We start from the raw sequence: 15155 nt of genomic DNA, 5'->3' as shown, positions 1-15155 counted from the left end.
ATATAGAGGTATTTAAGTGAATGTTATATATCTCAACCAGAAGTGAAACAATTAATATATTTTTACAAGTGTGTAGCGAGAGTCAAAATGCGAAAATAGTCTCACTTCAATATAATTTCTAATTCACGAAAACACAAAACTAACATATTTCATTATTTTATGCTTATTAACGTTGAAATACGCATTTTGCAACAACGTTTTCTCAAGGCAGCAAACAATTACATAGATATCGGAACATTATTCAGCGTGTGTTTTATATTTAGCTTCTTCCAAGATACAGAAGCAGACGGTATTACTTCATTTAACAATACATCATGCTATCTTGATGGCATTCTTAATACGATTAATCAGAATTTTGCTCCAGTGGTTGATTTCACTTACCACCGGGAGTTCTTGTTATACAAAACTTACTTTTTTGCATCTTTTCAATTATTTGTTTTTTGTTTTAACGTCGCACCGACACATGATAGGTCATATGGCGACTTTCCAGCTTTAATGTTGGAGGAAGACCCCAGGTGCCCCTCCTTGCATTATTTCATCACGAGCGGGCACCTGGGTAGAACCGACGACCTTCCGTAAGCCAGCTGGATGGCTTCCTCACATGAAGAATTCAACGCCCCGAGTGAGGCTAGAACCCACATCGATGAGGGGCAAGTGATTACACCACTTAATGATATATAGTAGTATCTATACAAAACATAAGAGAGATGATTTTACCTGTAATATTATAAACTTCCCTACAATAGATGACGAAGTATCCCATATGACAACTCATGTGATAAAAATAAGATTTGCTTGTTATATGAATGCAATCATATTACCGATAAACCCTTCAGCATGGCTAACGGTATAAAAACCAATATTGAATACAGATTTGCTGGTTATATGAATGCAATCAATATATTACCGATAAACCCTTCAGCATGGCTAACGGTATAAAAAAACAATATCGAATACATATTTGCTGGTTATATGAATGCAATCAATATATTACCGATAAACCCTTCAGCATGGCTAACGGTATAAAGAAACAATATCGAATACATATTTGCTGGTTATATGAATGCAATCAATATATCAAACAGGTTCCTTAGACACTTGTTAGATGACATTGATGCAAATCTCCAACCTCCTGCCTGTCAAAAATATTATTGTAGGATTTCATATTTCCTTGGATACCATTTCTTGCTTTGTCCCATTTTTAACAACCCAAACGTAATATCAGACAAACTGAATTCTTCATCTCTCTCTAATATCATATCCTTCGAATTCTGCACTATAGACGGAACAGCAGAATGTAAGTAGAGTATAGCTATGAATTTCCACATTTCGCTCTGGAAAGCTCACACCAGCCATGTTTGTATTCGTTTTCAGTAGTGTTACCCCACCCATCATGAACCATAAAATTTTTAAATTGATAATTCTTTTAGTAATAAATTGAAGTTATGTTGTTACCATCTGATTTGGATATAAAATGTTGGGCTGTACAAAAGTGTTTAGAGGCCGAAGGACTGAGATTTGTAACTTAATCAAGGACGTATGCTGCAGTTTTGTGTAAAAATTTCCCAGTAATAGAATTTGTTCAAACTTTGTATATGAACACAGTGTCATGTTAGAAACAGAATTATGAAAAAAAAAATCGAAGGTCACCATGCTTGTTCAGGAGTTATCTGCCCTTGAATATGCACATGTGAAGAAAAATCCAGTTTTAACGGCAGATAACTCATAAACAAGCACGGTGACCTATGATTGTTTTTGCATTTTTCTGTGTTCATATGCAAAGTTTGAACAAATTCTATTGTTGGGAAATGTTTGCCCCATCTCTCATACAAGAAACTGCAGCAAGTGTCTTTAATCAACCAGCCAAAATATTTTGGTGATTCATGCAGATCTCAAGTCTGGGAATTCCAGTGGTAGCATATATTTTTTGAGAAAGTTCCTTGTTTTAGAAGAGATGACCTCAACACTAACACTGTAACCCAAAAATAGTCGGGATAAAAGCTCTTTTAATAGACATTTGTGACGGAGGTCTTAAACATGGAACAACGTTACATACGCATATATAAAACGGGTATCAAACAGATAACACAACTTCTTAACCTTTAGCCTGTCTAGACAGGTCCATCATTCAATTTGGGTAGTACCATTTATTATTCTAAGGGGTGTTCACTGAAAATTTACTTACTGAATAGCGAACAGTGCAGATCATGATCAGCATCTGTGCAGGCTGATCTTGGTCTGCACTGGTCGCAAAGGCAATATCACTTGCCACCAGCAGGTTAAAAGTTAATAAGCTATCAGCAAGTTTGTAATAAAACAAACTGTAACGAACGTTCAAGAATGACCAGCCCGCTTATTTAAAACTACAGTTCTAGTCCACCAAGATAATTTGAGGTTCGAAAAGTAAATAATATCCAAATATTAAAAAATCAAGTTCACCAATGCTCATCAAGGCAATGATGACGTCACTGTAAGGAGTACTACTTGATCTACTATTTTAAATAAAAGACATTGCAATAACAAATACACAACAGATTTGTGTTACAATTAATTGGTACACTCTGAATCGAGTATTAAGCGCACACAATTATTCTACGCATTCCTTTCCTTAATTATTCCGCGGGACATGTATCCAATCAACCTGCTTTAATATTATGAACACACGATCATGTTAACCTCTCGCCGACCTACTATTTGGCGCCATACATGCACAAGTAAATAGTGCTTCCCTTGATGTTATTCCGAAGGTATGTTACTGCCTCGTCGTATTTAAAAATATTAAAACATGATTCTGCTATATATTATTAAGCAATAATAAATGCGAAACAGTAGGTTTTGTTGAATAAAACCATTTTTAAAGCTCAAGCAGATACAAATGAATCATATCACGAGGGCACAGTGACGTCAAACAGTAAATTGTTGCATAATACCACACACTTTTCAGGTTTTTTTTTTCGTTTAATAGCAATACCAATCGGGTCATGTAATTGGATTAAAACTGGTTTATACGTTACGGATCTGGTAATGACACGTTATTTAAAAACTAATAATGTTTTAGTAGAATGATTCAAAACCCGTAGGACTATGTTGATAAAACAATGAAAGGAACAACCGGAAAACTACAAAATAGTCATGTTTTCCTTCATTTTTTATTAAAAATGAAATATATGATATTACAAATTGAGAAATTTGCCGATGATTGAAGAAATCCAAGCTGATTTTAAAATATTACTTGGAATTATAACGTGTCAAATGTTTTAACTTTAAAACGATAGTAATGTTGCCGTTGTAACTGATTTACTTACGGGTTCCCATCGTTTCATTTCCGTACGCCAAATCCGGATAAATAAGGTTACAATATTAGTACCGGTTTATCAAACGTGCTGTCTGAACTCCATAGATCCCATTCGATTACACATGAATTGTTTTTGTGCAAGCGATGGTCTATAGTTCCTTAATGGAGCTACACCAGTGACTAATTGACTATAATCTGGCTATATTATTTATTAAATGTAAAGAAAACGGCTCATCGTGCTTTTTTCTCTGTTTTGCTTGTGCAACTAGATAGATTGAAGATAATTTTTTTTTAAACTTCATTCATTTTTGGTTCAGATTGTTGCAACATCCTAACATTTGTCAAGGAAATTTGAAACAGGAAATTAATTTTTCATTCAACTTATTTACGTGATAAATTAATAAAACAGCCACCACATGAATGATAACCACTTTATTGCTATGTTTACACTGCATGTTCAAATATGCACGTACTTCACCGTTGAGTAAACAAATATGCACAAGAGGTTGTACAAAAGTGAATGATATACAGCTTTTATCTACTGAGGATATCTTTACATTTAGGGACTTTGTAACAACACAGTGTATATTTATATGTTATTCTATGAATCGCTGTTTGTTCAGCTTGAATATATTTGCAGAAACAAGTCAATATGTACAGTTAAATAAAACTGGATATGGTATATATATAAATACGCAGATATTTTTTATTACACTATTTTTATCACAATACGACGGAATTCAATACAACTATTTGTAACAAATATGGCTTTAACGAAAACCAGTTGTGAAACAAAGAATGTTTTTGATGAAAATGACATTGCCTTCGATATAGACATTGGTTTTGATGAAACGTTTGTCGGAAGGGAAAGTGATCTGCAAGAATTGAATGAATCATGGGAGTCGAACAGAATATTTGGCATTTTTGGGCTTAGATCTGTGGGAAAGTCATGGTTTGTGAGGGAATTTTTGTCAAGATATATACCAAAGGATACTAAACAAGTTCATTTAAATTTAAAAACACTTCCTGACATAGGATCTTTATACACGTGCTTAAGCGCTTCCCTGGAAGTAAAACCTGTAAGGCTGTCGGTTGAGAATGAGCAATGGATTCGTCATTTAATTTGTGAAATAAATAATTCCATGGAAAAACAATTTATTTTCGTTTTTGATGACGCTGAAGACTATCAAGAGTCAAAGGGCGAAACTACTAGAAACTCATTTTTGTCATTATGTAAAGGTCTAGCCCAAGACTGCAAAAATGTGAAGGTTTTGATAACATCTACAACAGAAGTGCAGTTCTCTGAGTTTGAAGTAGCGTATTACAGACACGAGATATTACCTTTGAAAGATGCAGACTCACGCAGACTATTGAAATTGGTGACTACTGGGATCGAACTCGGGCTTTATGAGAATGCTATTGTTACTTTAAGTGAAGGCTTACCACTTGTTATTTTGATGATTGGTTCAGAGCTTACAGAGGATGGGGGAATGTTAACTCCAAAGGATATGGTCGAACTTCTACATACTTGTAGGCTAAAGGCAATGAGCAGGGAGTTTTATCCTCCAGAAGACAGAATTGGTGATTAATTATTTTGATTTCTTTTTAAATATAAAGAAGTTTTAGCTGTATGATTTAATGTCATACTAGTTATAAAAAGTGTACATAGTATTAGGATATCATTTCTAGCACATGCTAAGTCGCTCTGAACTTAAAACCATTTATAGTATACTGTGTTATAAAAGTTAGTTTGCATACGTATTAAGTTCTGGGAGTACATATGTAATATTTTCACTTTTAATGTAGGCCTACCTTTCGAGTTTAGGTGTTAATTCCTTGACATTCTTTCTTGAAACAAAATTCATTGTAGTCATAAAACCCAGAATTTCCTGAAATGTAGACTCCTTGTAGTTTCGGACAAATATCAATGTCGTTGAATACATTAAGAATTTAGTGTCAAAACAAATAAGGAAACAAGTGCAATTTTTCTAACTTCTAGGAAATTTTAAGCATGAAATACATTGTACTTTTGGATTTAACAAACAATAATATCAATATATCTTTATATTTTGATCTACAGCTGACATCTACAAAAAGTTCTTAGACCGGCTGGACTTAGCTTTTCAGCATCGCCTCAAAGTACTAGAATACATACCAGGAACATTTAATCATTACCAGGCGAAGCAAATACTAGGTATAAGATTTATTTCCTTAAGCTCCAATAAAAACGAAGATTAGCCTTTAGAATTGTTGTTAATGTCGTTGTTGTAGATACAACGTGTCCGTAAATGACACGATCAATAATATATTTGGGGATTGGCGTCCCGGAACTTAGAATCGAGTAAATTTGGGATTATAAGAAATCATAAAATACTACTACACAAACAATTTACAATGTGTTTATCAAATAATAGTGCTCGGTATACCTAAATTTTGCTCCTTTAAACACATTTCCCAAGATTTGACCCTTTTTTATTCCATGACAAACCACCTTCGGCAGTAAATTGCTCTCGCAAGTTGTTACAGAATAGAAGTCCAGTGCACTCGATTGAAAAAATAATTGAGCATCCCGTAGGTCATTACAACAATGGTGAATGATAACTTAAAGTAGTGGACACGTAATATAACCGGTAATTTCCGTTTGATTACGTAACTTCCAAATGTGATATCGGCATTTTCCGGTTGTCAACGAAATCACAGCTCCTATGAGCTATATTTACGACCGAATAATGCCGAAATAACAGATGTGAATACGAAATGGCACGGAAATTGCCAAATGCCGATTATCATTCTGTACAGAAATTCAAATGATACGGATATCTTTGACTTAAAGGGGAATATTCAACATCTGACAATGTATATATTTAGAACGAATTTAATAAATACTATAACCTGGCGAAAAAATTATGAAAATCCGACTACAAACAAAAAAGATATAGCAATTTAAATAGTATCAATTAATGAAACGGCAGCCATTTTGGGCACAGTGACGTCATCGTTCTTTCCTTATATAACCATTACCAAATATTGTAGATATGGCAAAATTATTTTTAATACAATTAAACATGGAGCTTAAATTTAAGGTTTACACTTTTACACACACACACACTAAGGTTCATATTATATTACGGCCCGCAATTTATGTTCACTTATTTGTTATTCACTGATTTTCAATATATGGTAATGCTCATATAAGGAAAGAATGATGATGTCACTGTGTCCAAAATGGGTGCCATTTGACTTCACAGATGGTATTCAAATGGCTATATCTTTTTTGTTTGTAGTCCGATTTTGATACTTTTTTCGTTATTGTTAATGTTTCACCTAGTTCTTCCTTAAAAGAAAAGTTGCCAAATGTTGCATATTCCTCATTAAGAAAGGTTACTTCGTTGTTTTTGGTCGAGTTGTAGTCCGTATTTCTGTTATGCAACACACTAGATTTTTCTAACCTTTGTCACAGGCCTTTCAGAAATACACAATTTATCCACACCTAGAGTCAAACTTTTGCATATGTCACAGTAATTATTAAACTGTTCAATATATTTCAAAGCTGATAGACTGGCTAACACGAAGACGTTAATGCCATTGCACAAAAGGCATATGTTGAATTTTGACCATTATTCGAGAAGATTCAGCATACAGGGAATTTTACGAGAGTGTTTAAAAGCTTTTAATACACTCAAAAATATTCCAGGTACCTTTTATGTGAATTGCAATTAGGAAATATATTAGACAATATAGTTCAAAATTATCATTAAAAAAACGTGATATTGTAGCACTACGCCATTTTCTTTAGGTGTGAAGCAATTGAAATAATTCTTTATATAATGTTAATCAGTTCTTAGCATTAAAAGATTTATATCGTTTTCTTTAAACTTAATATGTTCATAAGCCTGTACGTTTTTAAAAAGATCTTTGTTATACAGGTAACACAGAACTGATCACAAAGCTCATGACTGCAAAAAGGTATAGATCACTTGAGGGAATATAATATCAATCATCAAGTTTTGACCAAAGTTTACAGCTAGGGCTAAAACAAACCATTCGTCCTAAAGTTTTACAGCATTTTATACACTATTCCCTGCATGAGAGAACCGTGTCACAGGGATATATGTATTTTAAGGTATTTCTGCACGTTTGATAAACCGGAAGTAATGGCGTAACGTCATTTATCCAGAAAACGTAGAATAAAGTCTGGATCCGGCGTACTGAAATGAAAATCAGTTTATGAATTAACTGCAATCTGTGAGTAAATTTATTACAATGACACTGTTGCTATCTTTCTAAAGTTAAAATATGATATCAAAACATCTGACACGTCAGATAACTCAAGATAATGTCTTAAAATAAGACTGAAATGTGCGGGTCACTTTAATACCTCAAAAATAAGCACACGGACCTATACATCTTATTTCACCACAGTATAGGCCAAATGTTTATTTACGACTGTGAGAAGTTTCATTAAAATCTACATTGTAGAAAAATTTCTGTTCGCGAAAATGTTATGAAAGTTGTGATTTTCTCATAGACTCCCATTATAAAAAAATGCGTGAGATCCAATATTTTTCAAATCAGTCCAGCAAAAAATCTAGCACACGACCCTATCTTTTCTATTTGCTGAATTTTCTAAGTATATTTCGAAGTTCTGAAAAATAGTTCAATCAAATTCTACATTTTTTCTATCCAAACGTACAGAACTACCTTAATTAACTTTTTATATTGTATCTGCAGTGACAGGGGTTAAAGCAGCTTGACCTATCAAAAACGGTCATGAAAATATCGCCATAATCTCTATGAACAGTTTTGTTATTTATGTTCAAAAATTTGAAAGGTTTTTCTTAAAAAGTATAGATTTATACACTTTCTAAATATAATATAAAATTGTTTATAAATTAAAGAAATAAGAGGAAGATATATCAAAACGTTTTTTACTACGATGACCAACATTGCAAGGCGATTGGGCACGGCAGAATATTTACCTGCGCTGGCTGAATTTACAGTTGAGCAACCAAACTTACACAAACTGTTAATGGAGGTGCAATACACAACACAAGATAACTATCAATTCTTTATTGAGATTGCTACCAACTGCACAGGCATGATAGAACACTTTATGTCAGGTACTCAGGACCTAATAGTAATCAAGAATTAGTTTTGCTCCCCAGGTGGGATTTTGTAGACCATTCATTTTTGAAAGGTTTCAGAACTTTTAGTTTAGATTGTAACACTCTCAGTGTTATGTGCTAATTGATATTCCAGTATGTTATAAACTGTTTTCAGTATGTCTCAATAAGCATCAGTTTTGAAAATATGTTCGGTATAATTTGTTTCAGAACATTTATGTTGTACTAGTATTTAAATTTCTCTAGCATTTAGTTTTATTTTGGACACTTTCAGTGTCTCTTGGCATTTTGAAAGTTCTTCTTAACCTTTAGCCTGCTGGCGGCAAGTGGTTTTGTCTTTGCGACCAGTGCAGACCAAGATCGGCCTGCACATCATGGTCCACACTGTTCGCTATTCAGTCAGTAAATTTTCAATGAACATCCTTTCGAATAATAAATGGTTTTGCCCATTTTGAATGATGGACCAGACCATCACAGAAATTTAGCAGCGTAAAGGTTAGAATAAACGAGGGTTAATGATGTTGGAGTAGGAACATTGGTATGTTCATGTCACTAAAACGATTATTGGGTAAAAAATTTATGCTTCCATTACAAATATTAGTGCATTTTCACTTGATGCAGTTTTCAGTGTGTTTGAAGAACTTAATCAGATCCTATTATACATCAAGATACGTACATGCGTCTGCTAGCGCTGATATATCTGTGAAAAGAATTGCACATAAGGTCCTCTCAACATTTTGTACGGTTGGCAGTTAGTTATTTTCTGTCATTCATTTGTTATGGTCAAAATTGTATTTAAGAATTTTTTCAATATGATACATTCATCTCTTACAAACATTAATCTTAAAATGTGTAAGTGTTGCTCATTTCATTTCATTCCCCCCCATGAACAGACTTGATCAAACCGAGTCCGCTATCATATTTCTAGGTTGCATTCTATGCTTCCAAAGGACAGTCTTACAGATGCGATTATTATTTAATTACAGTAAAAATAGTTTGATTTTTTAAAAATGCAACATAATTATTTTCTTGCTCTTACTTTTCATAAGCAAATGAGGCATAAACACAAACCATTTATCTGCTTTGACAAAAGTTGGATGTTTCCAATTGTATGATAAATAGTTAAACCAACTTTTATAGCATTTCGCGATCTGTCAATCTTGAATAGGTTGCAATGATTTTCTGTTTGTTGTCAATTTACCTTTCATGAATGACATATCAGGACAACTTAGTTTTGAAACATTTTGTGTAATTTTATATCTGTTTATTATCCTCCCGGTAAACAGGTCATCTTTTTATAAAATGTTTCATAATTTTACCAAATACAATTGGAAAATTGGCATGACCTAGCAGAATCTTACGACGATTGTAAATAACTTCCCCATAAAAGTCAGGTTTTGATATAACTTTTTTAGGAGTGTCTTTAAACAACTGTTAGATTTTAAAACTCTGAATTACGATAGTAAATTTTAGTAAATTATTTTCGAAGGTTATGAGAATGGTAGCCTGTTGACGGAGTTTATTATATTGATAAAGTTCATGTTGAGGTTTTCAGAAAATAAACAACAATCCAGTTAATCTCCAGTTAATATCTTGTGATGATACAATGTAATGTTGTATTAACATTAATAAGAATGTGTATACTATTTTGATTAAAAAGTTATTAATGTAATGTAGTACACACCGTTTTGTCTCTGTTTCACAATATCAGATAACGTTACAAAACTACAAGCATGTTTGTTAAATAAATGTACGATTATTAAACTTGAATTTATAATCATACCAAGAATATGATGTGAAAGAAAAAGGGTAACGTAGTTTAAATTCGCGTTATTCATAAGAGCACCGACACTCAGGGCACGAACATGTTTCAGTTTGTGGTATTTTCACTGAAGTTTTAGTGGCTGATCAAAATAAATGTATAAAGTGTCAAGATATTTTGATCTGTAACCTTAACCCTCCGATATTCAATATTGTAAAAAGAAATGACGCACATCAGATTTAAGCTTTCATATTTTATGAAGAAATAAAGTTTTATTTTCACCATTATACCTTATCATTGATAACTTTAATGTTTTATTGAAATTGAAAAAAAACAAAGAAAATAAACACTTAATAGACATTATTGTTTCTTACTATAGGTAATGGTGAAATATTTTACGCAGAATGTTTGAAGGCTGCAGACATGTATGGCCAGAAAGAAGATAAAGCTGCTGTCAACATTGCTGTCGGTAGTTTATATACAAATACAACAGTAAGTAGGAAATAATGAGATATAAAATATAGAATGTAAGAAAAAATATTTGACAAAAATGTTCATACATCTTTTTATAATTTTTTAACATGAAACAGTTAATATGGTCGTAAACTGAAACAAAACTGATAATTAAACCAGTAAAACACATATCACTGGTCCGGAATAGTTTAAATGTTGCCACCGTTAACAAACTGAAATTCATAAAATAAGCTTATTTTCCAAGACTTAGTGTGGTTGTAATTAATATTTTTATCCTTAGTAGAAAATGACATCATTTTAGGGTAATTTACTCGGAGGGCAGAAACATTATCAGGAGGCATTACGGATCCTAGAAAATCAAGAAAAATCCCTTATCCTGGCGACAGCTTATCAAAGAATGGGTTGGAATATACTACTGCAAGGAAAGAACACGGAAGCTATTCGGTTGGTATACAAACACTAAAATAGCCAAATCACAACAGAAAATGGTACAAGCATTAAGGCGTTTTCAGATAGTTCTCACTATATTTTGCTCTGCTGTTCAATGTCTTGCTTACCTGTGCATGACATTTTGATAGCATTTGATGAAATAATAATTAAATTGTTCTCCAGTATTCGTTTAATTCACTTAAAATGGTCCAGGTCTTGATAATTTATCTATTTGATATGGAATAGGGAAGGCCGGCTTATTAATATGTTTATACCCAGAAAAGAACATAAGAAAAATGGAATTAGTCCAGATGATGCTATAGAAGGGCTATTGAGGTCAAATTGTGTGGCAATTCTGCTGCAAAACTGGATAAAACACTAAATATATTAAGGACGTACGCTAGAATTCGGGGCGAAATTTTCCCCAATAATAGAATTTCTTCTAACTTTGGATATTGAAGGACAATCATCTAAGAAACAAAAATATGCAATAAAAGTCATAGGTCACCGGTATTGAAAAGAAATATCTGCCCTTGAAAACGTCATTTTGTTTCTTAGATGATTATCCTTAAGTTAATATCCAAAGTTTGAAGAAATTCTATTATTAGGAAAATTTTCGCCCATCTCATATACAGGGAATTGTAGCGTGTGTCTTTAAAATGATGCTAACTCTCCGACTAAAATTCCTTTTTCAAACGTTTCAGACATTAAAAGTTCATGTTACTGCAATAGCAATGTGGGATATTGTGTGTTTATTTTAGATATTTTGAGAAGTCGTTGGCGATATCTTTGACATCAGACGAACGATTCCAACTAATTGCCGTACATTCCTTAAGCAGTATGGGTGTTTCCCTAACATTTTTAGGTTTGTAATCAATTATTGAAAACTGTTATATCTGTAATTTGGCAACGAAACAAAATCATAAGAAAATGTATGACCTGTTACGTGTTCATACAAATACATTATTTTCCCATCCATTTTTATTACATCTTTTACATCTTTTTTGTCAACAAATGGCTATGTCTTGGGACGGCATGAACAATATTCTCGAGCGTGACAGTATTGTTAACAATATACCCTCATCGCAAGTGTACTGCAATGCAGTGGCGTTAGTGCAACGACTTTTACGTAGCAACGCGACTGGTTGTTAATGATAGGGGCATTTAGGTGTGTCGGTACGAACTGAAAATTCAGATTTAAGTTTAGGTTATTACTATGTAAATATTCATTGAGTGATTTCCTTATACTGTCAAATTTAATCGAGAGACCACGTCTATTAAAAGACCAATTGCATTAAGAGACCACTTTTTCAGTTTCCTTTTGTGTTGTAATAGGACAAATTATATTGTATTAATAGACAATTTGTGTTAAGATACCACTTTTTGCCCTTTCCGAACGCGGTCTCTTAGTGTAAGTTGTACATTATTTAACTTTGTTTCAAATATATTTAAGGTGATTTCAGAAGAGCAGAAAAGTACCACCTTCAGTCTCTTAGACGACGGCGTATGTTTCAGGGTGAAAACCATCCTGGTATGGGTGCATGCTATAATAACATCGGCGAAATGTATGAAATGATGGGTGATTCAAAAGAAGCCCTGGAATACTATACAAAAGGACTTGAAGTGAAGAAAAGATGCAAAGCTTCAGTTTTAATGACTGTAATTTCCCTATGCAGTGTAGCTAAAATGAATATTGCTATGGAGCAGTTCAGCGAAGCTCATTCGCTTCTCGATGAAGGGTTCAAAAGGTTAAATGAAGAAAAACTCCCACCGAAAGAAGCTGTTGCATGTGCCTGTGACATGAAAGGGATTGTATTTAAGCACGAGGGACTACTTCATAACGCGGAAGAAATGTTTCGAAAGGCGGCAGATATAAGAAACGAGATTGCCCCCAACAACATACCTTACTTTGAAAGTTTGGTTCACTTAGCAGACATCTACAGAATGCAGGGAAAAGTGGTTTCTAGTATTAAATTTGCTGAAAAGGTTTTAGAATTAAGAGAAAATGCAGTGGCTTCTATGCCGCATACATGCATTATTGTTGATAGTCTAGAGTGTATTGCGGATATCTACAGTTCAAAGGGTGATATGCAGCGACAGAAAGAAACTCTAAAGAAATTGCAATCAGAACTACTTCGTTTGGAGCGTGTTTTTCTCTCCCAACGAAATGAAAGAGACTTAAAAGAGATAAGAAGGAAACTACAAACTTTGAACGATGAATTAAACAGTTTTACGAAGAATTTGTAAAATAATTGTGTATGTATAACGTGAAGTGTCATAACAATAGACAAAGACAATACTTTTTCATTAATATAATTTTTCATCCTAGGTCTTCTGAGATAATCGAAGGAAGGCAGTGAAGAAATTTCAAAATCGGCTTGAAAGTAAAATAGCTACGAACATTTTAATGTTAGATTGTTTCCATGGCTAAGAAAAACAAAATGGCTGATTAAATTTGATTTTAGATACTCATTTGAACAATATTTCCTTAATATTGAAAATGAATTTCTCTTTTTTTCCAAAGTAGAAAGAAAGAAGTTGGATGAGTTACATGTTAAACTCAAGGAACTTTACAAATTCTTCTTTTTAAAAGACATAAAATTTGGCAGTATGTAAATGACGTCATAAAAAAAAATAGTTCTAGGTTGCAATTTTCTAAAATTTTAGTTTTTGGTATATTTTTCAATAATGTTCCTAGTTTAAAAATTATTCAGCGCTGTCGGTGTTTAAATGATTGCTTTATTGCTTTATATACAATTAACTTCTGGTTAGACATTCCTTAACCTTTAAGGGGATTTCAAAAGTATATACGGGATTTTTTTACCATGTTGTATTTGCATATACATGTAACTTCATTTAAATTAGAATAAATCAAAGAACAACCAAACCTGTCTACGTATGCATGGTGAAGCATATTAAAAAGTACCAATTTGTATATTGAGAGGTTTTTGCAGATATCTTAAGTATTAAGTAATCGTTTTTGCTTAAGAAGATATACATTTGATTGTGTTTTCTTTCCCAGTACAAAATGCACAAAAACACGTAATATGCAATCGTACATAACAATGCTTACAGTCAATATTGTTATCAATATACGTCAGACATATGCATGGTACATGCAGATCATGTTTATCAGAGTTATTTTGTGCAACATTTTCAATGGTGGTAACGCGCAGCTAGTAGAGTGGTCGGATTGGTTGTTTTTAGGTGCTGCCGACGTGTCGAGGCAGGTTCGATTCCTATAATCCCATATAACCCCCTCCTCCCGCCATCAACAGCAACAATACCAAAATCTGATCTTAATGCAAATATTAAGTATTTTTGTAAGAACATTATTTTATATTGAAAATGAATCTTTGCTTTTACAGCATCGCTGGCAACCTAATCTTTATATGCTTGACATGTAATGATAAAACAAGATAATATTATGCACTTCTGATATATAATTAATGTGGACGGATAGCTCAGTGGTTTGCACACTGGCCTTCCAATCCTGAGGTCGGGTGTTCGATCCCCGGCAGTACTCGGGAATTTTCAGAAACGCTTTTCAGTGTTTCCCACCCAACTAGAGGTGTACTGGTCAGGAACCCAGGCAATCCTTGCGTGTATCAGTGCTATACACTCGGCACGATAAAGAACCAGGCTTTCTATTCGCAACAAGCTAGGCTAAGTTAGTCGGACAAGCCTGTATCTGATTTCTGATCTCTCTGTCGTGGGGGCTTTGTCTCACTCTGTCCCTCTGGTCAGATCGCTCTGTGTCTGTACTAGTAGAGGATGAATTATGCGCCCTGTGTGGCTGCATTTGAACTATGTAAAGCGCCTTTCAACGTGAAATTGATCATAAAAATGGCGCTATATAAATCTGGTATAATAATAATAATAATCTTTTGGCACAGAAAAAATGAAAGATTACAAATAAGAAGAAAGAATTGACAGTCGAAAATATAGACCAATTTAAAAATCAGGTCATTAATGAACGAAGAAATAATATATTAAGGTAAAATTAATTATAGGCAGAACTTGGCAAATGTTTGCTTGTTGATATTTTTGGTTCGGTTTTACACTACTTTTT

At 33.3% G+C, this 15155-nt stretch overlaps 1 protein-coding gene across 4 annotated transcripts; it reads left to right on the top strand.

The window, feature by feature from the left end:
• Positions 1-3775: 3775 nt before the first annotated feature.
• Positions 3776-13970, top strand: LOC123532899 (uncharacterized). Of its 4 annotated transcripts, XM_045314498.2 has the most exons (8): positions 3778-4876; positions 5376-5489; positions 6846-6989; positions 8194-8415; positions 10560-10672; positions 10956-11098; positions 11845-11948; positions 12537-13970. In XM_045314498.2, exons 1-8 carry the CDS (start codon positions 4060-4062, stop codon positions 13328-13330), a joined length of 2451 nt encoding a protein of 816 aa, XP_045170433.2. In that variant the 5' UTR covers positions 3778-4059; the 3' UTR covers positions 13331-13970. The 4 variants fall into 4 exon arrangements, with proteins under 4 accessions (XP_045170434.2, XP_045170433.2, XP_045170435.2 ...); XM_045314499.2 differs by lacking the exon at positions 6846-6989 and having other exon boundaries at positions 3776-4876; XM_045314500.2 differs by lacking the exon at positions 8194-8415.
• The last annotated feature ends 1185 nt before the right edge of the window (positions 13971-15155 follow it).

The sequence above is a fragment of the Mercenaria mercenaria genome, chromosome 11 (assembly GCF_021730395.1).
Source record: "Mercenaria mercenaria strain notata chromosome 11, MADL_Memer_1, whole genome shotgun sequence".
Lineage (NCBI taxonomy): Eukaryota > Metazoa > Mollusca > Bivalvia > Venerida > Veneridae > Mercenaria > Mercenaria mercenaria.
The sequence above is the reverse complement of the archived record's forward strand: the minus strand, read 5'-3'. Positions and strand labels throughout refer to the sequence as shown.